We start from the raw sequence: 24,710 nt of genomic DNA on the forward strand, positions 1-24,710 counted from the left end.
GGGCACGAGCGACGGCGGCCGTTGGGGGCGGCCTCGGCCGGCGTTGCCCCGCCCCTTCGGGGCCCGTCAGTTGTGGGCGTCTGCGCGTGTTTTTTTTAAGTTCCCGCCCAAACCGCCGTTCTCGTTCACCCGGCTGGGCGGGGTCGGCGGGTTGATTGACAGCGGGAGCAGGCGGGGCTCCGTGGCGCCGCCAGAGCCAATCGGAACGGAGAAGCGGCTGAGGGAAGGCCGCGGCCGCTCCATTTTACCTCAGGCGCCGGCGGAGGAGAGCCCCATTCGGCTCCGTTGACGGGACTCGATGCTTTCTAGCCGCGCTCGGTCGGTCTCGTGCGCCTTTTTGTAGTGGCCAGCAGGCAGGAGTGCGCCCGGTGTAGCGCGGAAGCTTCACCGGTTGGAGAAGGCGCGGAGACACCCGAAGGGCCCGTCCACCCTCGCGCAGCAGAGGCCCCCAGGCCTTTTCCCGGGAACGACGGCATGGAGGGATGCATTTGCAATGGCGAAGCAACAGAAATCAGATCCGGGGCCTGTTTCCGTGGTGGAAGAAGACCGGGGTGGGCCCTCTGGAACTTCGCGGGGATCTGTAGTTATTGGGGGCACCCTATTGTGAAAGGCCAAAAGAGAGCCAGATTTGACCAGCGCCAAAAATCTCGTTTTAAACATTGCTGCTGCTGAAGCTGCGATCATCGCTATCACTGCCTAGGAATATTCCCAGCCTTCCACACCAAGAAGAGGACGTTTTAATCATTTTTTAAAAAGGGGACCGACACCAAAAGGAGAGAGGATATGTCCTCTAAAAAGAGGACACGTGGTATCCCTGTAGGTTTTTTGAAATTGTTGCTGAGAGGTAGCAAAATAAAACAAAAGCCCAGGGTCTCCGTAAAAGCCAGATTCGGGTGGGCATCTGTGTTGGTTTGGAGCAACTGAACATGGTTTGAGTCCAGCGGCACCTTGAAGATCAGCAAAGTTTCATTCTGGCTAGAAGCTTTTGTGTGCATGCACAGTTCTTCTGATACACTGATGTACTTGGTTTTTCTCTATCAGAAAAAGTGTGGATGCACATGAAAGCTTATACCCAGAATTAAACTTGGTTGGTCTTAAAGATGCCACTGCACTCAAGCCTTGAAAACTAGTAACATTTCAATATGAGCTTTGGTGAAGTCACAGCTTACTTCAGATGGGTATGAAATTAGGAGAAAGTGGAGACAGAATATCTTCCAGCGTAGGGCTACAGCTCTGGGACAAGTTGATTCAGGACAGACAAAAAGAAGCACTTCCACAGGATCTTCACATGTGCAATTTGCTGCCCTAGATTGTAAGGGTGGCTGCTGCTTGAGGATTGGAAAACTTGATATGGAATGAGTGTTCCAGGTCCAGAGACAATAACACTGAATAAGAGAACAAAGTTTGGGTCCAGGGGTACTGGACTCAAACTATGTTCTGCTGCTTCAGACCAGCATGGCTACCCACTTGAAACTCCACGGAAGGTGCTCTTTATAAGTCTTCTGTAGTCCTCTGGTTGGGTACTTTGAAATAGGTTGCAGGACTAGCTGGACCATGGGTCTGATCCTGTAGAGTTGTTGGTTTTGATGCAACTCGCTACCCACACACAAGCCGTCCTAAACAGGATAAGATGTCAGCAAAGTTTTTATATTTATTATATTTCTATACTGCCCTCCCGTAAGGCTCAGGGCAGTTTACATAAAAGATAGGGGAGCACATTATAACCATAACAATCATAACAGTAAGAACCAGTATTAATCAACAATAGCATAACAATTAGCAATGAAATAGAACTTTTCAAACAGAACCCAAAGCGAAGGAGGTTATGCTCCACCATTCTGTCCAACATCCTCACAACAACCCTGCAAGGTACGTTAAGCTGAGAGTGTAACTGGGCCAAGCTCACCCAGCAAGCTTCCTTGTTTCACACTCTTTAACTGCTACATTACCACTGGCTTTCTGCCAGTTTGTGAGGTTCCGTTACAGCGAGCCTCTGAAGCAACTATGAAGGAAATATTTTCCGTGTACCTCTGAGGATAAAGGAACACTTACAAGCATCCTGTTCTGAAACACCTGAGGGGGAAAAAAGGAATGGAGTAATGTTCCAAAAAGACTTCCCTTTCAACATTGTATCTGAGGAAGTGCATGCACACAAAAGCTCATACTTGAATAAAACTTTGTTGGTCTTAAAGGTGCCTCTGGACTTTAAATCTGTTCCCTTTCAACAGTTTCTCCTGATTATTACTGGATGCTGCTTGGAAGGTTAATGGCAGAAGGAAGAGTTATGGCATTCTAGCCCTAACTGGGCTTTGTCTCTAGGTCAGGGGTAGTCAACCTGTGGTCCTCCAGATGTTCATGGACTACAATTCCCATGAGCCCCTGCCAGCATTTGCTGGCAGGGGCTCATGGGAATTGTAGTCCATGGCCGTCTGGAGGACCACAGGTTGACTACCCCTACTCTAGGTGACTAAACAAGATGCTGGACCAAATGGACCTTTAGTGTGATCCCTGTACATTTGTGCCTGTGTTGTCCAAAAACGCCAGAATAAATGCCTGATTTTGAGGCATTCCAAACAGACAGGCATGTTACATGAAACTGGATGGTATTAACATGATGCCTTACTGACATTTCTGAGGAATCCACCTTCAATAGACTAAAACCACTTTCTTAGGCTGGTATGAATCTAGTCTTAATAAGGCCATGGCAGATTCAGGCATGTAAACACTAGAACACTGCATGTGTTGTCTGAAGAGTGACTTACAGTAAGATGCTTAAACTAGAGGCAGATGGCTCGGTTTGCTTTGAGCAGGGTCACAGGTGACTGTTCTCATCACTCACGAGTCATTTCACAGCAGGCCGTGTTCTAGTTCTCCGATTTAGAAGACACTTTTGTCCCCTGGTGACTTGCATTATTCACAACCTGTCAAAAACGGGTGCGTTTGGCTTCACATGCTCAGAAGGGAGAAGTGGAAAAAAACACTTTTGCACAATGGAAAAAACAGATTTTAGAATTGGACTGGGGGAAAAGGGATTCTGTTCCTTTGACTGCTTCGCTCACTGAATATCTCAAAATGTCTGCCTGCAGCAAGAGGTCAGAGTAGGTGGCTTCTGGCCAGTTGGGGTGGGGGGCTAAATGATTCACAAGCCCGTGATTAAGCTCATTCTGGGTTTGGCAAATGTAATTAATTTGACTGATAAATGGAGGGGAATTATTAAGCTTTACAAGAGCAAAGATAATGGTGTGGGTTTTTTTTTCTTTAGGTACTTATTGAAGACATGCAGTTGGCATAAAGAATCCTAATGTTATGTATCCGCATTCAAACAGAATTACTTGCACATTCAGTAGGGAAATTTCCCTCCTTCACTTTGATATCTTTTTGACATTCTCTGGACTGCAAGCTGGCAAGCAGGCCGGGTGGCAAATGCCCACGACATAGTGGCAGCTCTCTTGCAGAAAATATAAAAGCCAGCCTTGATTCGGAGCTGTCTCTTGGAACACAAAGGGCTCTTGAAGGGAGCAGGCAGCAAACAAACAAGATGTGACAGTCCTTATGTTACAAGGTTAACAGGTGTCTTTTGTCCAAATAATCCTTGGTACAGCTTGAGGTCATCTTATACCTAAGGAGGAGCTGAATTAAAACCCACGAGCAGACACATGAAACTGCCTTATATTAAATAGGACCCTCGGTTAAGATCAGTATTTGCTTACTCAGACAGGAAGGGATCTCCTAAGTCCCCAGTGGGTGTCTTTCACATCACCAGCTACCTGATCCTTTTAAATAGAGATGCTGGGAATTGAACCTGGACTTTCTGCATGCCAAGCAAAGGCTCTTCTTCCCATTTTAATACTATTTGACTATGCTTTGGAATATCTGCCATATTCAGCAATATCTTTGTTTCCAGAGGAATCAGTGCTGCTCCCGACTCCAATTTCAGCAGCCAGCAAGAACCTGGGTGTGATCCTGGAGGCCTCTCTATTATGCAGACCCCGGTCACAAATGCTGTGCACCAGATATTCTATCATCTTCAGACCCATCAACTAGCACCTTACCTCTTGGTATCTAATCTAGCCACAGTGATCCATGCAATGGTCACCTCCAGACTTGTTGTTAGATGCGAAGTCATGTCCGACCCATCGTGACCCCATGGACAATGATCCTCCAGGCCTTCCTGTCCTCTACCATTCCCCAGAGTCCATTTAAGTTTGCACCGACTGCTTCAGTGACTCCATCCAGCCACCTCATTCTCTGTCGTCCCCTTCTTCTTTTGCCCTCATTCACTCCCAGCATTAGGCTCTTCTCCAGGGAGTCATGAGGTGGCCAAAGTATTTGAGTTTCATCTTCAGGATCTGGCCTTCTAAGGAGCAGTCAGGCCTGATCTCCTCTAGGACTGACCGGTTTGTTCGCCTTGCAGTCCAAGGGACTCGCAAGAGTCTTCTCCAGCACCAGCTAGCTAGCTAGCTAGCTAGCTAGCTAGCTAGATAGAGAGAGAGATAGATAGATAGATAGATAGATAGATAGATAGATAGATAGATAGATAGATAGATAGATAGATAGATAGATAGATAGATAGATAGATAGATAGATAGATAGATAGATAGATAATCCTCTCCCTCCTACTGCTGCCCTGTCCCCCCTCCCTCTGAAGAATTCTACTTAACTCAGAAATTTTGGGTGTCAGTTTGTCCTAATCAAGATATTCCTCCCCTGCTGCTTTTGGAGTCTGTTCACAAGTTCAGTGCTCTCTCCCTGGTAAATCTATCGGAGGAGAGTGGGGTTCCAGCAACAGAGGATGTCAACACCAGGCACGTACTCACAGGCACTTACTCACAGGCAGGTATGAAGAGGCCTGCTAAATAATGCCATTTCGAGCCACTTCAGCAGCCTTGCCATTCCACCCAGTAAAATCCAAGCGCAAAGTGCATTAAAAGCGCCTTATTCAGTACGCGTGAAAGCCTGAATGGTGTCTAAAATTTAGGTTAAAAACTGCTTGCCGCTTTAAAAGGAGCAATGATTGCTGAAGGTGGTTAACACTTTGGGTGGAGCGATGGGTCTTAAAAGTGGTCCCAGCTGTTCTGCATATATCTGCTCCTGGTTAGCAGTGGGATGGTGCAATAGCTGTTTAATTCTAGGCAGGCGAGTGCTTAAAAATTAGTTTTGTGGAAATACCCTGGCTGTGTATAGAGTTTAACCACTATACCGAAGTTAATTCTGTCATCTGTTGCGTTGGGAAGAATTATTTGGTGAGTGTGGTGCTGTGATTGTTGGTCCTTGCTCTTTTCCTATGTGGGCTTAACAGGGAGGGAAGGTAATGGAGCATGTGGATCTTCCTTTCACTGCTAGGACCTGGGAAAGCGCTATTATAGGGGTAGTCAAACTGCGGCCCTCCAGATGTCCATGGACTACAATTCCCATGAGTCCCTGCCAGCGAATGCTGGCAGGGGCTCATGGGAATTTTAGTCCATGGACATCTGGAGGGCCGCAGTTTGACTACCCCTGCTCTATTAAATAAATGCTCTATCCAATAAAGCTTAGCTTGAGGGTGTAAGGCTGCTAATCAAAGGATTAATAGCTATAGGGGGTTAGGCTTTACTGGGTTGTGAAAGAGGTAATGGGAGAAAGTGGGCTGCTATTTATTTCCATGCCTTGGGAAGCTTCAGGTCCCCCCCCCCCTTTTGCACACAAATTCTAAGCTAAAGGATTCTAAGTTAAAGTTAAAGACTTTTCTGGTGGCTGGTTGGTAGCCCTACTGAATGAGCCTTGCTCTTGAGCAAACTGAAGAGGGGTTCCGGATACTGCAGAATTTTAACAAGGGTCTCAAGCTATTATTAGATGCGACGCAAAACCCTGGAGAAATGTGCACGCATGCGCCAGCTTATCCCTTCTATAAAACGTCGGGCTTAAAGATGCCACTGGACTGCAGAGCCCTGTTCTCCTTCTGCTTTAGGAATCTTGCATGGGAGCAAACCCATTCTTTTCATCTGTTTTCCCATTTCTTCACCCAAGGAGTCGTTAACCTGCAGAATTCACTGCTGCAGGAATTAGTGGTGGCTGCAAACATAGACAACTTCAAGAGGGGGTTAAATAAACATATGAAGGTCCATCAGTGGCTGTTAGCTACAAGGTATAGGTGGGACACTCTGTCTGGGACAGGGATGCTCTGTGTTCTTGGTGTGTGTAGGGGGGGGGGGCACAGGGCTTCTACAGTTCTGCCTCCGCTGGTGGGACCTCCTGATGATGCCTGGATTTTGGCCACTGTGCCACAGAGTGTTGGACTAAATGGGCCATTCTCTTCTGTTTCTGGGGTGGAGGGAGATTTGTTCCTTTGGACGCTGGCTGGCTATAAAACAACCATGGGTGTACCTGCTAATTCATATCCACGTGCATGTTTTTCGCCACCGTGGCCTCCTTCAGCAGCATCCTCTCTTTGTCCTGTTTCCATGTTTTCTTCGGCTTTATTGTGCTTCCTTCTAAACTTGCTGAGCATGGTCTCAGAGCACTGGGTAGTCTTGAAGATGTGCATTTTTTAAAAAGTTCTTGTTCATCTCAGTGTCATTTTTCTTACCTTGCGTTCTCTCTCTCTCTCTCTCTTTCTCCCCAATGAGTACCCAATGCAGCTCCTACAAATGACTTTTACAATTAAAGTATGTATTTTTTCCAGACTAAAATACACAGCAACCAAAAAAGGAAGTATAGACAGCATAGTGTGTTTTGAATGTACACACTTTGAATAACACCAGGAAAGTGATGTGTGTTCATATATACATGTGGGGAAGGGCCGCTAGGGAAGTGAGCTGGGAGCCAAGGCTGAAAAAGTTTGGGAATCATTATAATGCTACAGTAATCTAGTTATTTTTCTTTTTTAAAAAAACGATTGCTTTTGGTGACTGGAGGTTGGTAATGTCTGCTACTGGAGGCCAAGCCAAGGAAAGTACAGGTAAAAACCCCGACTGGATGTTCTGTTGCCTCGATTTTTACAGCAAAAGGCAGTGAACTACAAGGAGAAACGCCTTGACTTTTTTCACGCGGAAACTGCACCCTGTTATCCATAAAAGGCAATGACCTGTAATGACTTGGATTCCAAATATTCCAAATATATTTTTAAATAACTAAAACTGCAATCAATGAAAGCAGACCACCTTTTTTAGCCAAAAAAAAAAATCCACACACCCACCCCAGTTTCCTTAATCCGTTGCCATCGGTAAGAAAGTTCTGCATTTGTTGTGTCCAGAGCTGCAATTTATTTCTTCCTACGCCAAGCAAGGTTGATAGGTAACTTTCTTAACAACCCCGTGAAAAACTATGTAGGTTACAGTTGCTTTCAATCACTCTAGGCAGCTTTGATTGGGGAAGAGGACTTTCCTAAGCATAGCTGATAACTTTATCAGTGGTTCTCAACCTTCCTGATGCCACGACCCTTTAATACAGTTCTTCATGTTGTGGTGACCCCCAACGATAAAGTTATGCCAGGGTTCTTTCACAGAAATTAAACCAAAACTGACCAATGGCGTGAAGATCCATTGTTCACAATTATATATAAACTGTTTTTTCCCCCGGGGTTTCAGTTCAGTTCTGCCTCTTGTCCCACCATGCCAATCTCGCTCTTTTCCACTGCTCCAGACACACGAACGCTCTATCTCGATCTACCCCGCAAGGTTGTTGTGTGGATGCCGCTCTCCAGGCCAAGCTGCTTGCCCTGCCGCCTCCCCCGTGAAAGGGTCGTTCGACCCCCAAAGGGGCCCCGACCCCCAAGTTGAGAACCATTGGTCTATAAGATGCTCCAGGACTTGAATCTGGCGCTTCTCCTGCAGATCCACATACCTGCCCTCTGAAAACGCCTCTCTTGTAGACCTCTTCTTTGGTTTGCGCCTTTCACTCTGCTCAATGTTGTTTCTCCGTTGATTACTTGCACTAAAACAGCAAGTGACACTTTTGAACATGTAGCACACGGGTGTGTGTCGGGGGCCTTTTGCAACCAGTACTCAAACTGACCTTTCAGCGAGGTGAGACGCGCCGTCAGAGAAACGCCTTCTGCATCACCCAGAAGCTACAGAGGACTAAACCGTCTCTTCTCCACGCTCCATCCTGTGCTAAGTATCCCTTGTGATGGCTGCGTTGGGTCTTGTGAAAGCTTTGTGGCAAGATTCCCGGGGCACAGTTGGGGGGGGGGGGAAGCAGATTGGGGCTTCTCTGTGACCCGGTATGAGAATTCTTTCTCTTCCCTGTCCAGGCAGAAGAAGAACTGAGCAGAAAAAGCAGCGATTGTCCTGCAGTTGTGACAATAGTCATCAGCTGGCCGTAGAAAAAACAGAAACCTGTTTGTCTGCCGCTCAGAAGCCCGTGGGCTATTGAGTTGGGAAGCTTTCCAGAACCCACGGTAGGCAGGGCCAAAGGGGGCCAAAGGATGCAGGCTGACAACATGAGGGACCGTCTCATTGCCACGGGAACCCAGCTGGTTGCTCGTGTGTTGACTAATCTCCTCTCCGGGAACTGGGAAATGGAGGCCAACTCGTCTTCCGGGGACATCAGGAGCAGGCAGCCACGGCTGTCTGAGCCCAGCATGCGGTCAGAAGAGGCACGGTTAAGGACCTTCCAAGGCTGGCCGTCCAGCACCCCTGTTTCTCCAGCAGATCTGGCTGCGGCCGGCTTCTTCCTCGTGGGCCCCGGTGACCGGGTGGAGTGTTTCTGCTGCGGCGGGATGTTGTACGAGTGGCTTCCGGGGGATGACCCCGTAGCAGAGCACAAGAAGTTCTTCCCTCGGTGTGCTTTCATCCGGGACAAGGCTGCAGGTGGCCAGTGGATACCCTCGGATAGGCAGCTCTGGGACTGCGTGGACGGGCAGTTTCTTGGCATGCTGCAGAGTTTGGGCATGGAAGAGGCCCTCCTGGACAACTCCCCGGAATATCCGGACATGGAGATGGAAGGCGATCGGTTGGTGACATTTAACACCTGGCCTTCCTATGCTCCAGTGTCTGCCGAGCTATTGGCCAGGGCGGGCTTCTTTTATACAGGTAAGGGTTGTGTTTCCATGTTGCATGGCAGGTCAGATATTTTGGCTTCCAGCAAATGCCAGCTAGATGCCTCTGCAAACCACAGTCTGTTCGTTTATTTGCTTCATTTATGCCCTGCCTGAGTGGGGAAATTTGGCTGGATCTAACCCCTTGTCTCAAGCCCTGCAACTGGATGCCTGTCATACTAGAAGATGAGTTGGTTCTTAGATGCCGCTTTTCTCTCCCCGAAGGAGTCTCAAAGCGGCTTACAGTCGCCTTCCCTTTCCTCTCCCTACAACAGACACCCTGTGAGGGAGGGGAGGCTGAGAGAGCCCTGATGTTACTGAAGAAGAAATGTTGGTTCTTATATGCCGCTTTTCTCTCCCCGAAGGAGTCACAAAGCGGCTTACAGTCGCCTTCCCATTCCTCTCCCCACAACAGACACCCTGTGAGGGAGGGGAGGCTGAGAGAGCCCTGATGTTACTGAAGAAGAAAAGTTGGTTCTTATATGCCGCTTTTCTCTCCCCGAAAGAGTCACAAAGTGGCTTACAGTCGCCTTCCCATTCCTCTCCCCACAACAGACACCCTGTGAGGGAGGGGAGGCTGAGAGAGCCCTGATATCACTGCCCGGTCAGAACAATTTTATCAGTGCCATAGCGAGCCCAAGGTCACCCAGCTGGCTACATGTAGGGGAGTGCAGAATCAAACCTGGCATGCCAGATTAGAAATCCGCACTCCTAACCACTACACCAAGCTGGCTCTTCCAAGCAGTGGCAGTGATATTTCTCTATTTCCAAACAGTCCCATCACCTTCCTTACCTCGTGATGTGCCCATAGAGTTTCCAGAATGAATCCTAGCTACAAAAAAACCCAAAAACAAATAACAAATGACTGGGCGCATGAGACTTCTGTGCCTCTGCTGGTCTCTGTGTTGCCGCTAAGAGCCTCAGAACGACTGTGTTTTTCAGGCGACGGAGACTACGTGCGCTGTTTCCATTGTGACGGTGCTTTGAGGAACTGGGAACGCGGAGATGACCCCTGGATGGAGCATGCTCGGTGGTTTCCAAGGTAACTTCTGTGTGGCATTTCATAATTTTTGTGTGTGTACTTCTGTTGATGTTGTTGTTCCAGGAGGTCCAAATGAATCTTGTGCATAGCTCATAATGGTTGGTGACCGAGTCTACTTTTGTGTCTACAGCTAGGGATGTGCTGAATCATCCCTGTTTTTCTTCCTTGGCTCCAGGTGAACTCTTGTCATCGAGACCTTTTATTGTTTGGAAAAATTGGTTGTGCCATTTCTCCAATAGTTTTGCTAATATTCTTCTATGCCCTGCCTTAAGGTGCTGAGACCCACACCCTGAACAGACTACAAAGGGTAGCTCAGCCTTTCCCAACTTCTTGAGAAACCTCTGAAATATTCTTCATGCTTGGAGAAACCCCAGAAGTAGCACAATTGTGCATATTAGGGTTGGGGAGCAGAGCTGTGGACATGCCCACCCGGAGCCCCTCCCCTTCCCACCCCCTCCAGGCCCATCAATGGCTACCTTGGGAGGAGGCATGGGTCAACATGACCATAGATCAGTGGTTCTCAACCTTCCTAATACTGCAACCCTTTAATACAGTTCCTCGTGTTGGGGTGACCCCCAACCCTAAAATTATGCAAGGGTTCTTTCACAGAAATTAAACCTAAATGGACCAATGGTGTGAAGATCCATAGTTCAGGATTGTGCATAAATTGGTTTTGAAAGGCCTCCCCCCCCCCCGGCCCCCACAGCCACCTCCCTGGGACCCACCAAGCGCTCTGCGAGGCAGCGAGAGTTCTTGTGGGCCCTAGGGAACCTTCCCCCCCCCCTACCATTGGTGCGGCCGGTTCCCTGGGGCTCGGCGAGGCAGCAAGAGCACCTTGCGGGTCACAGGGAAGGGAGTCTTCCCCCCCTGCAAGCGGGCAAGGAAGGAGGATGGGAGGTGGAGAGGGAGGGCTTCGCTGGCTGCACCCTGATTGGCTCTATTCCATCCCGGACAGGGAGGACAGTCTCCACCCCCAGGCCTGTTTCACAAATATATAAGAGGAACAATGGATAAGGACATTCTCCTTCCTGGTGCATCAAGAAGCCCCATGGTTCACAAAACCCTAGTTGAGACAGCCTGAGCTGGCTTCTGATGGGTCTGAAGGGATGCCGTGTCAGAGTCGTCCAGTAAACTCTTCCCAGTTGGCTACTGCACAGTTGGCTGCAACTCTCTGGTTGCTTTGTTTTCTTCCTGATCTGCGCTAGCTGTTCACAATACGCTTCAGTGTGCCTCCGCTTTTCTTTTTGGACCAAAGCAGCAGAGTTGTTTGAAGTTGCGGCCCAATGACCTACCTAGTTAGAAGAGATACTGGGAGTTGGTTTCTGCTGCTCTCAAGTCTTTCTCTTGGCAGATCAAAGCTATGCCTTGTCCCGATTCAATGGGGGACCTTACCGTGGGAGGCAGAGGGGAATGTCTGTCTTCTCTCCTGCCCCACATCACTGTCCTGTCTTGAAACAATAGCTATGTCGAAACAGGTTATCTGTTCTGGGTTGAGTGTTTTCCAGAGGTGGCTTTTCTTCCTGAATACCCATCGCCTCACGATGCATTCATGCACCTCCTAGGGTTTCCCTGGCGGCCCTCCAATGTTTTGCAAACCCGCTTGGCTCTGAAATTTCGGGAAAGATCACAATAAAGACCGAGTGGCAGCTGTGTGGCTGGATGGGGAAATATGGATTTTTTCCCCAGCCTGCCTAGCAGCCATTTTCCCTAAAAACAGTCCCCACGATAGCAATTTCATCCTCAGTTTTCATGTTTTAATTTTCACTACAGTATCATTACACCAGTCCTCTGGATCTGTAGTTTTCCAATCTTTGAAAAAAAAAAGTCAATCTCTAGCCCCTTCGAGAGACGTAAAGGGGAAGGCCGCAGACTGCAGGGAATTCGGAGAGATTGTTAAATATACTGGGATAAAGTTGTATCACTACAACAATGTTCTCGTGTTTCCTTTAAAAACAAAAGAATGCAAAATCTCTGCCACTGCAGGGGAAGGAAAACTCTCTCCCGGCAACTGGGGCAGGGAAATTGTGAAGAAACCTGTCATCAGGAATCTACAACGCTAGCTTCCGGATGGCAGCATGCAGACCAAGAAGAATAAGAAGAGCTGGGTTTTATCCCCCACTTTCCTCTACGTTGAGGAGTCTCAAAGCGGCTTCCCTTCCTCTCCCCACAACGGGCACCTTGTGAGGCAGTGGGGCTGAGAGAGCTTGAGAGAACCATGACTGGCCCAAGGTCACCAAGCTGGTTGCATGTGGGGAAGGAGCAGGGACTCAATCCCGCTTCTTCAGATTAGAGGCCACCATTCATAACCACGACACCAAGCTGGAAATGAGGAAAGCATTCAGGGAAGTCCCTGTTAGGGACACCAACCTCCAGGTGGGACCTGGGGAATCCCATAAATTAAAGCTCATCTCCAAGCTGCAGTTCCTCTGGAGAAAATGGCTGTTTTGCAAGGCAGACTCTATGGCCTTATACCCCACTGTCCTCCCCAGTCTCCACCCCTAAACCTCCTTACCCACCACCCGCCAATGGCCTATGGACATGGAACCCTAGTACCTGTGCAAGGGTTGCCAGGTTTCTGCCCCAAACCAGAGATCCGTGTCGCAGAAGAAGCAATCATGTCGGGAGGTATAAACACAGGCACATCCTCCTTTTAGTCCAAGAGAGACAGACCAGAAACAATGGGATGAAATGAATGCAAAAGAAATTCCATCTAAACATCCGGAAGAAGTTCCTGACAGTTATAGCAGTTTCTCAGTGGAACAGGCTTCCTCGGGAGGTGGTGGGTTCTCCATCTTTGGAGATTCTTAAACAGAAGCTGGAGAGCCATCTGACGGAGAGGCTGATTCTGTGAAGGCTCAAGGGGGTGGTGGTTACAGTGGATGAGCGATAGGGTTGTGAGTGTCCTGCAAAGTGCAGGGGGTTGGACTAGATGAACCAGGAGATCCCATCCAACTCTGTGATTCAGTGGGGCTGAAAGGCTTTCTGGGGCATGACTGCTTTAAATGGTAGGGTTGCCAACCTCCCGGTGACAGCTGGAGGTCTCCTGCTGTCACAACTGATCTTCAAGCAACAGGTCAGTTTGCCTGACTTAGGCTAGTTCCACAGGGCCTGCAAACCAGAGCTGTTCTGCCGGACCTACGGCTGAGGCCAGGAATGACATAGAAATTCTGACCTCCCTGCCCAAAACACCAGCCAAGCCTTCACCATATTTGACATCAGTACCGCCCTCCACTGGGAAATTAGAGAGCGGTTTTGAACCAATTTGGATGCAGGATGTTTTAAAATGTCAGTTGCTGTTTGTTTATTACTGTTTTCACATTGGTTGTTGCTTTCCATGAGCCTTTGGGGAAGTGTGGGTTAGAAATAAAAATAGAATTAGAATTGTAGAGTTGGAAGGGACCTCCAGGGTCATCCAGTCCAACCCCCTGCACAGTGCAAGAACTCACAACTACCTGCCCAAACACAGTGACCCCAATTTCATGCCCCACCAAAAATGCCATCCTAGAGGGGTGATCAGCAATTCCCTGGGTATGCAAGGAAGAGCCACGAGAGACAAACACTGGCACATCCCTTCCTGCCCATCCACTCACAGTTTGCCTACACTCATAGAATCAGCCTCTCCATCAGATGGCTATCTACCCTCCGCTTAAAAACTTCCAAGGAAGGAGAACCCACCACCTCCTGAGGAAACCTGTTCCACTGAGGAACCGCTCTAACTGTCAGGAACTTCTTCCGGATGTTTAGGCAAAAATTCTTTTGAATTAATTTCAGCCCATTGGTTCTGGTCTGAGCCTCTGCTCCATCTTCTCTAATGCAGCCCTTCAAGTATTTGAAGATGGTTCTCATATCACCTCTTAGTCGCCTTCTCTCCAGGCTGAACAGACCAAGCTCCGTTATGTAACTCAACCAGGTGGGGCCCAAGCTCCTGCAACATCTCTGCAGATGGCTTTGTTTCTAGCCAAGCTGGTGGCAGTGCAAGCCCAGGAGGTTCCAGCCAACTCCGATGCCACACTGAGGTTTAGAAGTTGTCATGTTCCTCAGTTGCTTGGGTGTCTTGACCAGGGGATGGGGCTCTCTCATGGACTCACAGAGTATTTGTGACTAACTTGGGATGCCCCCAACTCCCTTTTTAGGTGCAAATTCCTTCTGCAGTCCAGAGGGCGAGACTTTGTACGCAGCGTCCAAGAATCTTCCCTCAATACTCCCGTCGCTTCAGTGAGTACCGCTGTGCGTGAGTACAAGTTTTTGGTGTGCATTCGGGAATGATCTGGATGTCCTCACCTTTCTGACAATGATGGTAACCTTGTGGTGATTTTCAGGAAGAAGCCTCGAACCAAGCCGAGCGAGATCCCTCAAGCTCTGAAGGTTAGTTTGCATAGAATTTGTAGCTTCCCTTCTTCCTGCTGCGATCCCAGACGCACCAGGTAGCTCTGTGTTTAATGTCCAAGGCCACCGGGTTTGCTTGCAATATTACAGAGACTTCTGGGGGCAGCTCTTTTAAAAAGGGGCTGTGGACCCACATGGATTGTACACCGAAGATGTGAGGTTCGATCCTGCCATGGCGTTGTGATCACGAATGTCGGACCGGGTCAGTCCAGGCAATCAGATTGTGAAATCCCTGCTCCCTCCTGAAATTGGATGGGGGCCCGTCATAACCTTTCGGCCTAACCTACCTTGCAGGGTCATGGTGAGGACCTGGTGGAGGCAGGGAGTGAACAACTTTGGGTCCTGATTAGGAAAAGGAAAAGCAGGATATAGTTTAAAATACAAACACAGAGGCATTGGGGCCAGTTGCTGGATGAGGCCTCCATGTTTGCTTGTTACAGAGGCCCATTCCGCACACATTAGTTAATGCACTTTCAATGCACTTTAGAAGGAGATTTTCCTGTTCTGCACGGGAAAATCTGGCTGTAAAAGTACACTGAAAGTGCATTATCGTATACATGCGGAATGGGCTGAGTGAACACATGCAGTGCTCGTGAGAATAGAGGCGCTCTCTTTTTCTGAAAGGCCAAGCGTCAAAGAATTGAGGCTTTTGAACTCTGGTGCTGGAGAAGACTCTTGCGAGTCCCTTGACTGACTGCAAGGCGAACAAACCGGTCGGTCCTAGAGGAGATCAGCCCTGACTGCTCTTTAGAAGGCCAGATCCTGAAGATGAAACTCAAATACTTTGGCCCCCTCATGAGAAGGAAGGACTCCCTGGAGAAGAGCCTCATGCTGGGAGCGATCGAGGGCAAAAGAAGAAGGGGATGACAGAGAAGGAGGTGGCTGGATGGATTCATTGAAGCAGTCGGTGTGAGCTTAAATGGACTCTGGGGAATGGTAGAGGACAGGAAGGCCTGGAGGATCATTGTCCATGGGGTCGCGATGGGTCGGACACGACTTCACACCTAACAACAACAACTTTGTCCATAGCGGAGGGGCCCATCATGGGAGGAGGGTTCTATTCAGCCACAATGATCCAAGCCCTCCCGTCTCGTTACAGATAGTCTGGGAAATTTGGACTTAGCTTCCCCCCAGCTGGCCTCCATGGTGCAAAGTGCCCTCCAGATGGGCTTTCACCAGAACTTGGTGCTAAGTTTGCTGCAGAACAGATACCAGCAGATGGGGGCTGGTTATTCATCTTTGTCCGAGCTGGTCCTGGATTTGCTTCAGGCAGTGCAGGGTCAAGACAGCCAGGCAGAGAAGACGAGAGGTATGACGAACCCTTTTTACGTGGGGCTCCGTAGTGGTCTCAAAGCACTTAAGGTCCTTTATCTTTAGGGCAGGCCTGTATTGTAGGCAGGTGGCTGTTCTCTTTCTCTCACAAAAGGGGACGGGAAGCGGCTAGCCCAGCCTTTCTCAACTTTTCTTTGCCACCGAGAAACCCCTGAAGCATTCTTCAGTCTTCGAGAAATCCCAGAAGTGGGTATATAAATCCCCAAATAAATTGTGCAGAATATGGTTGGGAAGCATAGCTGCGGACACGCCCACCCAGGGCCCCTGCCCTTCCCACCTCCTCCTTGGCCATTTTGGGAGGGGAGCAGGTTGACATGACCGGATATGGTCATATCACTCAATAAATGTTTATAGAATCATAGAGTTGGAAGGGGCCATACAGGCCATCTAGTCATAGAATCATAGAGTTGGAAGGGGCCATACAGGCCATCTAGTCCAACCCCCTGCTCAACGCAGGATCAGCCCTAAGCATCCTAAAGCATCCTAAAGTTTAACAATTTTCTTAAAAATATATATAAATTAATTGACGTCCACCCTTTCAGGAAGCCTTTCCAGGGCTCTCAAGGAACCCCAAGGATTCACAAAACCCTAGCTGAGAAAGCCAGGGCTAGACTAAGGGCTTCTGGTAATGCTTCTGGTCCTAACCCAGGGGTAGTCAAACTGCGGCCCTCCAGATGTCCATGGACTACAATTCCCAGGAGCCCCTGCCAGCATTCGCGAATGCTGGCGAATGCTGGCAGGGGCTCCTGGGAATTGTAGTCCATGGACATCTGGAGGGCCGCAGTTTGACGCCCCCTGGTCCTAAGGATTAGTACTGTCGGATCGGAGAATCTTAGCTATATGCTGCTGTTTCACCTGCTGTTAGGGTTGCCAACCTGCAGGGGGCACCAGGAGACCTCCCACTATTATAATGACTCTCCAAATGACCCAGCTCAGCTCCCCTGGAGAAAATGGCAGCTTTGGAGGGTAGATTCTATGGCCCTGTGCCCTCCTGAGCTCTTTCTCTTCCCAATCTCGCCAGGGTCTACCCCCAAGAGCCAGCTTGGTGTAGTGGTTAGGAGTGTGGACTTCTAATCTGGCGAGCCAGGTTTGATTCCCTGCTCCCCCACATGCAGCCAGCTGGGTGGCCTTGGGCTCCCCACGGCACTGATAAAACTGTTCTGACCGAGCAGTGATATCAGGGCTCTCTCAGCCTCACCCACCCCACAGGGTGTCTGTTGTGGGGAGAGGAAAGGGAAGACGACTGTAAGCCGCTTTGAGCCTCCTTCGGGTAGAGAAAAGCGGCATATAAGAACCAACTCTTCTTCTTCAGTGATACCAGGGCTCTCTCAGCCTCCCCTCCCTCACAGGGTGTCTCTTGTGGGGAGAGGAAAGGGAAGGTGACTGTAAGCCACTCTGAGACTCCTTCGGGTAAAGAAAAGCGGCATATAAGAACCAACCCTTCTTCTTCTTCAGTAATCTCAGGGCTCTCTCAGCCTCCCCTCCCTCACAGGGTGCCTGTTGTGGGGAGAGGAAAGGGAAGGCGATTGGAAGCTGCTTTGAGACTCCTTCAGGTAGAGAAAAGTGGCATACAAGAACCAACTCTTCTTCTTCCTCCTCTCCTTCCTCCTCCTCCTCCTTTGAGTAGTGAAAAACAGGGTATAAAAACCAACCTCCACCTCCTCCCTCTTCTTCTATGGTGACTTCTATTTCTGACTTTTCACAGTAGACTGGAACCTGGTATTTCACAGCTGTAAGCACTAGAAACTTGTTTTTTGAAGAAGAAGAAAAAAGGAAAGAAAAAAGCCAACCTGGAGCTTGTCTCTATCACTTGACACGGCTTTGGGAACCTGCAGGTTGGAGAACCTCGAATAGAATAACCTGGCTCTTCTTTCTCTTGCACAGAACCCACTCGAAGAGAACCAGATCTGACCAGGGTGAGAAGAGAGGCAGAACCCAAGCAGCCAAGTGAAGGGGGTGAGGAGATGGGAAAAGGGGTTTCCTGGGTCTAAGGTGGCTGGTGGGTGGGAAGCAGCGCCAGGCTGGGCTGGTCGAAAGAGAACTTGGCAAGTTGTGACATGAAAGGTATCGTAATCATAAGACATAATAACAAAACCGATAAAAATAAGCTACTATAATGAAGCAAGCTGACAAGGAAGGAGCCACTGCATACTGGGCAAAACAAACGATGCGCAAGAATCTGAGCTGGCCGCACTCCTCAAACTCCGCACATCAGCAGGAACTCAGGAAGAATCAGGAAGAAATCCCACCAATTTGGTTAGCCTTTAAGGTGCAAATGGACGCCTGCTATTTCCTGCCACTACAGGCAGATTCATACGGCTCCCCGTTGTGATCTGTTTCCTGAAGGGAGGAGCGACTCACAAATGCTCCTACCCTGCCAGAGATGTTCATGAAACCCTTAGTCGATACGGTAATACTACTGGGCCAATTTCATGCACCGTTTGGGTAGAATCTGAGCCTGTACTAGAGATGCCAGCCTCCAGGCGGGACCTGGGGATCCCCTAGTTTTACAGTACCACAAAGATCAGTTCCCCTGGAGAAAATGGCAACAAAGCACTCCACTGAGGTCCCTCCATGCCCCGAATCGTGGCCATTTTCGGCCCCACCCCTAAATTCTTCCAACCCAGAGCTGGCAATCCTGTGTGGCACCAATATTCATGTGTTCGTTAGGTAACATTTTTGGCAGTAATGAGCATTGAGCATTGTGCATGCTGGGACTAGTCTGCACACAATAGATAATGCACTTTCAATGCACTTTAGAAGTAGATTTTCCTGTTCTGCACTGGAGAATCCAGCTGCCAAAGCACATTGAAAGTGCATTATCCTTTGTGTGCAGATTAGGCCCTGGATTCGGGTTCCATCTGGCCCCCTCTTCCCTTTATGAGATTGCTGGTGGGGGAATTGGATAGATTGTTAGAATTGGGGGTTTTTTTCCCCCTTTCCACCGTATCTTTTCTTGATTTGTGATTTGGATGTCTGTGTTTTATGTCTGGGGTTTGAAGGGGAGTTTTATTGGGGATTTTATTCAGACTGTTGTAACCCGCCACGAGCCACTCGGGAGTGGCGGGTAATAAATTGAGGAGATGATGATGATGCATGGCTATTGCTGACCACAAGGTGTGATGAAGGTACGTGTAAAAGTTACCATCAAGCATCTTCTTCCGCTCCCTAACTCTCTAAGTTCAGGGTTCAACTGAGGCTTAAACCAAGCCCTATGAAGATAGGCTGAGGGACTTGGGAATGTTCAGCCTGGAGAAAAGGAGGTTGAGAGGGGACATGATAGCCCTCTTTAAGTATTTGAAAGGTTGTCACTTGGAGGAGGGCAGGACGCTGTTCCTGCTGGCTGCAGAGGAGAGGACACGCAGTAATGGGTTTAAACTTCAAGTACAACGATATAGGCTAGATATCAGGAAAAAAAATTCACAGTCAGAGTAGTCCAGCAGCGGAATAGGCTGCCTAAGGAGGTGGTGAGCTCCCCCTCACTGGCAGTCTTCAAGCAAAGGTTGGATACACACTTTTCTTGGATGCTTTAGGATGCTCTGGGCTGATCCTGCGTTGAGCAGGGGGATGGACTAGATGGCCTGTATGGCCCCTTCCAACTCTAGGATTCTGTGATTCTATGATTCTATGATCCTGCGTTGAGCAGGGGGTTGGACTAGATGGCCTGTGTGGCCCCTTCCAACTCTATGATTCTATGATTCTAAACCCCATTAGCCCCCTCCAACAAGAGGAAATTTGCCATGCCAACTTGTCCCAGCCACTTCACAAGCTCCCTTCCGTCCTAGAATCTGCCTCAAACGTGGAGGATCAGCTGCGGCGCCTGCGGGAGGAGCGCATGTGCAAAGTGTGCATGGACAAGGACGTCTCCATCGTGCTCATACCTTGCGGCCACTTGGTGGTGTGTGCGGAATGCGCCCCTAATCTGAGACGCTGCCCCATCTGCAGAGCGACCATCCGGGACACTATGCGGGCCTTCATGTCCTGACCGGGAAACTGGGTAGGTAATGGAAGGAAATGCTCTTCTCCTTCATCTGAGCTGCTTGTGATTCTATAAATCGTCCCTGTTGGATGCTGAATGGAAGGAAGTCTGGCCTGGAGATCGAATAAAATTCAAGATTTTGGTTATGATCTGGGACCATCATACCTGAGGGACTGCCTCTCCCTGTACATCCCCCAAAGAGCCTTAAGATACAGCAAGCAAAATCTGCTCAAGGGCCCTGCCCTGTCCAAGTTCCCTCAACCAGTGTCAGGACCTTTTCGGTCCTGGCCCCAGCTTGGTGGAACACTCTTCCAAGTGAAATCTGTGCCCTTGTTGTTGTTGTTGTTATGTGCGAAGTCGTGTCCGACCCATCGCGACCCCATGGACAATGATCCTCCAGGCCTTCCTGTCCTCTACCATTCCCCGGAGTCCATTTAAGTTTGCACCTACTGCTTCAGTGACTCCATCCAGCCACCTTATTCTCTGTCGTCCCCTTCTTCTTTTGCCCTCAATCGCTCCCAGCATTAGGCTCTTCTCCAGGGAGTCCTTCCTTCTCATGAGGTGGCCAAAGTATTTGAGTTTCATCTTCAGGATCTGGCCTTCTAAAGAGCAGTCAGGGTTGATCTCCTCTAGGACTGACCGGTTTGTTCGCCTTGCAGTCCAAGGGACTCGCAAGAGTCTTCTCCAGCACCAGAGTTCAAAAGCCTCAATTCTTTGACGCTCGGCCTTCCTTATGGTCCAACTCTCACAGCCATACATTGCAACTGGGAAGACCATAGCCTTGACTAAACGCACTTTTGTTGGTAGGGTGATGTCTCTGCTTTTTAGGATGCTGTCTAGATTTGCCATAGCTTTCCTCCCCAGGAGCAAGCGTCTTTTAATTTCTTTGCTGCAGTCCCCATCTGCAGTGATCTTGGAGCCCTATGGAACCCCAAACAGTTCCACAAGGCTTTCAAGATGGAGGTGTTCCACCAGCCCTGTGGTTGAGGTCCTAAAGCAACATCTGCACTGTATTGGCCTCCCTGTCCAAACCTTCATCATCTATATGTCCTTTAGGGCAGGGGTAGTCAACCTGTGGTCCTCCAGATGTCCGTGGACTACAATTCCCATGAGCCCCTGCCAGCATTTGCTGGCAGGGGCTCATGGGAATTGTAGTCCACTGACATCTGGAGGACCACAGGCTGACTACCCCTGCTTTAGGGTGCAGATGACCCTCCCACTTCCTCTTACCTCCTCTCCAGCTAACAGAAGAATTGGTCAAATGTGTTTTTAAAGCATATTTAGTTATTAACGATTCTATTTTATTGGTATAATTCTTTTTTTGGGGGGGGGCATGTCTTTTATCTTGATGCAATTCTGCCCCGAGTCCACAGAGGTTGGGCAGAAAACAAATACAATAAATGTTGATAACCAATCCTGATTGCTTCCAAATCTCCAAAGGTGGACTCTTCCTCCTCCTGAGGACGCAAAAACCCAAGATGTCTCTGAATGAGAGCCGGCTACTTGGGGACATCCGGAAACTTGCCTTCAGAACTTTTGTTTTTTCCTCTTCCTGCATGCTTTTTTTTTGTGGCAAGTTGCAATCCCCCACTGCACAAGCGGCAGACGAGCTGGCTTGAGGTGTCTCCTCTCTCTCTCACCATGCCCCACGGTGACCTCAGAAGGATTTTCGTTTTCCAACAACAACAACAGCAAAAAAAACCCCTGTGTAATTTCTTACCTGAGCCAAAACATAACTAGATAACATTGTGTCTTTCTTATTTAGTAGCTTGGTCTGAAAAAAACAAAAAACCCTCACTTTTGGACTTGAATACTTTTGGAATAAAAATTTATTTTACCTTTTGGGGATCGTGTGTAGTAAATTCTCGAAAGAGCTGCAGGATCCCCGAGCTTCGTTGCCCTGTCTTGTCAGCTGCTCCTCCAAGCTTTAGCCTTTGGCTTAGATCAGCCTTTCTTGACTTTTTTTAACAATCGAGAAACCCCCAAAACATTCTTCGGGCTTTGAGAAACCCCAGAAGTGGCGCCATCATGCAGAATATGGTTGGGAAGCAGAGCTGTGGTCACGCCCCCACCCAAGGCCCCTCCCCTTCCCTCCAATCATTGGCCATTTGGGGAGGAGGGGTGGTTTGACATGACCATATATGACCCGTATATGGCCACATGACCCATTTGTTGGGTCACATGACCCAATAAATGTTTAATGGATTTAAAAAAATATATATATATATATTAAAAATTAACTTGCACCCATTCAGGAATGTCTTTCACGTCCGTCAAGAAACCCCAGGCTTTCACGAAACCCTGGCTGACAAAGCCTGGCTTGGAAGTAAGGCATTGCATAGTGAGGGTGTGTCAAACAGTGCAGAAAGATCAAATTATCGTATTGCCTCCCTTTCCAGAAAAACATACTAATATGATGATGATGATGTTATCCATTCAGTCGTGTCTGACCCTCGGCGATTCTATAGGAAATTTTCACCATAGGTTTCTGTCAATGCTTCTTTTAGTTGGTTCATGGTCATCCCTGTATCAGCTTTGATCGTGTGGAGCCAGCAGATCCTTTGGTGACCACGTTTCCTTTTGCCACTGACCATGCCGAGCATTAATGATTTTTCTAGCAAGTCTGATGGCACGATGTGTCCAAAGTAAGTGAGCTTCAGCCATAATATCTTCCCTTCTAATGATCTAGTTGGTTTGCTCCTCTCTAAATCTATCTTGTCGGTCACTTTGGCTGTCCATGGGATTCACAGCATTCCAGAACCTTCTTTGAGATCACGCTGGTCCTCGTTGGGGTCGCTCCATGAATACCCAGCGGATCAGTCCAAGGGTGCCAGTTAAGGATAAGCAATCTGTTCTTCCGCCCCCCCCCCCCCCGAGTTTTTGGGGTGTAGAAAAAACGATTGCTTATTTCTCCGACAGCCTCCCTTTCAAGAGCTAACTAGGACTAACTCCCATTCAAGAGCTAACTAGGCTAACCCTGTTTAGCCGCCAAGATATGGTGAGATCAAGCTAGCTTGGCCCGTTTTGCTAGTGCATTTGAGAAGTTCCAGGGGAAGCTCCCAACGACTGCAATCCTGCTTTTTTCCAGGAGAGAGCAGCCTTAACCTGGTAATAAAGGCAATGTTTTTTCCTAGCTGAAGAGCTGAGCTATGTGTGAGTGTGTGGGACGGTGTCCTCCCCCGCAAAATTTGTCAAACATTACCTCGGTGGGCAGGGAGGAAGTAGCATATGGAGCAGCGTGAATTTCCTTCGGCATTTCGCTGTTTCCTTGAAAGAGAAGTCCTATGTGGAAGGTGTGAATTGTCTCAATCTCAAGGGAAGGATTTAAGTACAAAGCCTTGTCAAAAGCTTTCGGGGCTGGTGGCTGTGGGTTTTCCGTGTTGTAGGTTTTTCGGGATGTGTGGCCATGGTCTGGTAGTTTCAGTCTCTGACGTTTGACCGGTAACTGTGTCTGGCATCTTCAGGGGTACGACATGGCAAGATGGAGATCTCTTGGCGCCAGAATGTGGAGTGTGTAAACAGTTGTTGGCCATTTTATTTGTGTGTGTGCGTGCAATGCACCATATTCCTGTCCAATCTTGGGAGTCTCTCAGGGGATGAACTAGAATCAGGAAGACACAGGGAAAAACATCTCCTAATGGACTTGCTAATGAACTCCATCCAGGCACAAGAAAAACACTTCCTACTGGACTTGCTAATGAACTTCACCCAGACACAGAAACAGCCCTCAGCCACACATGCCTCATAAGGTGCTTGTTGTGGGGAGAGAAAGGGAAGGCAATTATAAGCTGGTCTGAGACACCTGAGGCTAGAGAAAAGCAGGTTATAAAAGGACCTTCTTCTGGTCCTTCCACAGCTGCACTCTGTTGTTTCAAAGTAGGAAGCCTAACCTCTTAGTACTTACAGTGCCCTTCCATTTCATAAAAACGTTTATTGAAAGCCTCAAATTCTGTGTAAAATTATCTCTAGAGGGACTTGTCTGGTCCTATTTTACAAACATACATAATCATAAACAGGAAACAGCCTCCTTTCACCAGCCCTGACCTAGAGGTCCCCCAACATCTCACCTGTTGGAGCTATGGCTCCCCCTCAGCACCCTTCCTAGTGCCCACTAACAAATTTTACGCAACAGGTATGACTGTGTGTGTGTGTGTGTGTGCCAAACAGGGCTTCTGACTGCCTGGCTATACAGACTTTATAAACTCTTTGTTTTGGCAGCATCTGCCACCCCAGCACAAGGCTCTACTTACCTTCTGTCATGCGGTGAACCTGCGAAGATGCCAGAAAATATTTTTAAACAGCAAGTTCATTTTAACAAGGCGTACTTTGGCCTGAAATGCAGAAGAGTTGCTTCTGCAGTCATGCATAATCTCACTCTCTGACAGTTGGTGGCCACCTCACCTCCCTATGGAAGGTATTTTGTGGTCACACCCACAGCCCTGAATCAAAGATGCCTATAAGCACGTAAGAACACAAGAGAAGCCATGTTGGATCAGGCCAGTAGTCTGTCCAGCCCAATTCTGCCCAGGACCAGGGGCCCTCCGGAGGTCCACCACTGGGGTCTGAACTCCAGAAGCCCTCTCACTGTTGCCCCCCACAAGCACCAAGAAGACAGCATCACTGCCCCAGGCATAAGAACACAAGAGAAGCCATGTTGGATCAGGCTAATGGCCCATCTGGTCCAACATTGCTACAGACAGTGGACAACCCCCAGGGGCCATCCGGAGGTCCACCAGTGCGGCCAGAACTCCAGAAGCCCTCCCACTCTTGCCCTCCAAGCACCAAGAAGACCGAGCATCACTTCCCCAGCCAGAGTGATCCCTGTATATCTTGTGGCGAATAGCCTCTGATGTTCCTCTGCTCCATAGAAGAACATAAGAGATGTTGGGTTAGACCAAAGGCCCATCCAGTTCAACACCCTGTGTCCCACAGTGGCCAAAATTCAGAGGTCCACA

At 48.7% G+C, this 24,710-nt stretch overlaps 1 protein-coding gene across 4 annotated transcripts; it reads left to right on the forward strand.

Annotated features, from left to right (window-relative positions):
- Positions 1-5,073: 5,073 nt before the first annotated feature.
- Positions 5,074-21,599, forward strand: BIRC7 (baculoviral IAP repeat containing 7). Of its 4 annotated transcripts, none has more exons than XM_077335820.1 (9): positions 5,074-5,243; positions 8,231-9,011; positions 9,959-10,058; positions 14,192-14,285; positions 14,378-14,423; positions 15,544-15,753; positions 17,661-17,732; positions 19,562-19,773; positions 21,196-21,599. In XM_077335820.1, the coding sequence occupies exons 2-8, from the start codon at positions 8,405-8,407 to the stop codon at positions 19,759-19,761; spliced, it is 1,329 nt and encodes a 442-aa protein (XP_077191935.1). In that variant the 5' UTR covers positions 5,074-5,243; positions 8,231-8,404; the 3' UTR covers positions 19,762-19,773; positions 21,196-21,599. The 4 variants fall into 4 exon arrangements, with proteins under 4 accessions (XP_077191935.1, XP_077191937.1, XP_077191938.1 ...); XM_077335822.1 differs by having other exon boundaries at positions 14,192-14,273; XM_077335823.1 differs by lacking the exon at positions 15,544-15,753.
- The last annotated feature ends 3,111 nt before the right edge of the window (positions 21,600-24,710 follow it).

Source organism: Paroedura picta, chromosome 4 (assembly GCF_049243985.1).
Source record: "Paroedura picta isolate Pp20150507F chromosome 4, Ppicta_v3.0, whole genome shotgun sequence".
Lineage (NCBI taxonomy): Eukaryota > Metazoa > Chordata > Lepidosauria > Squamata > Gekkonidae > Paroedura > Paroedura picta.

Excerpts from the sequence above, each read along its gene's own strand:
- BIRC7 (XM_077335820.1), top strand. The coding sequence starts at position 8,405 with ATGCAGGCTGACAACATGAGGGACCGTCTCATTGCCACGGGAACCCAG. Across the intron at positions 9,012-9,958 it reads GGCGGGCTTCTTTTATACAG|GCGACGGAGACTACGTGCGC; the intron begins GTAAGGGTTGTG and ends TGTGTTTTTCAG. Across the intron at positions 14,286-14,377 it reads TCGCTTCAGTGAGTACCGCT|GAAGAAGCCTCGAACCAAGC; the intron begins GTGCGTGAGTAC and ends GGTGATTTTCAG.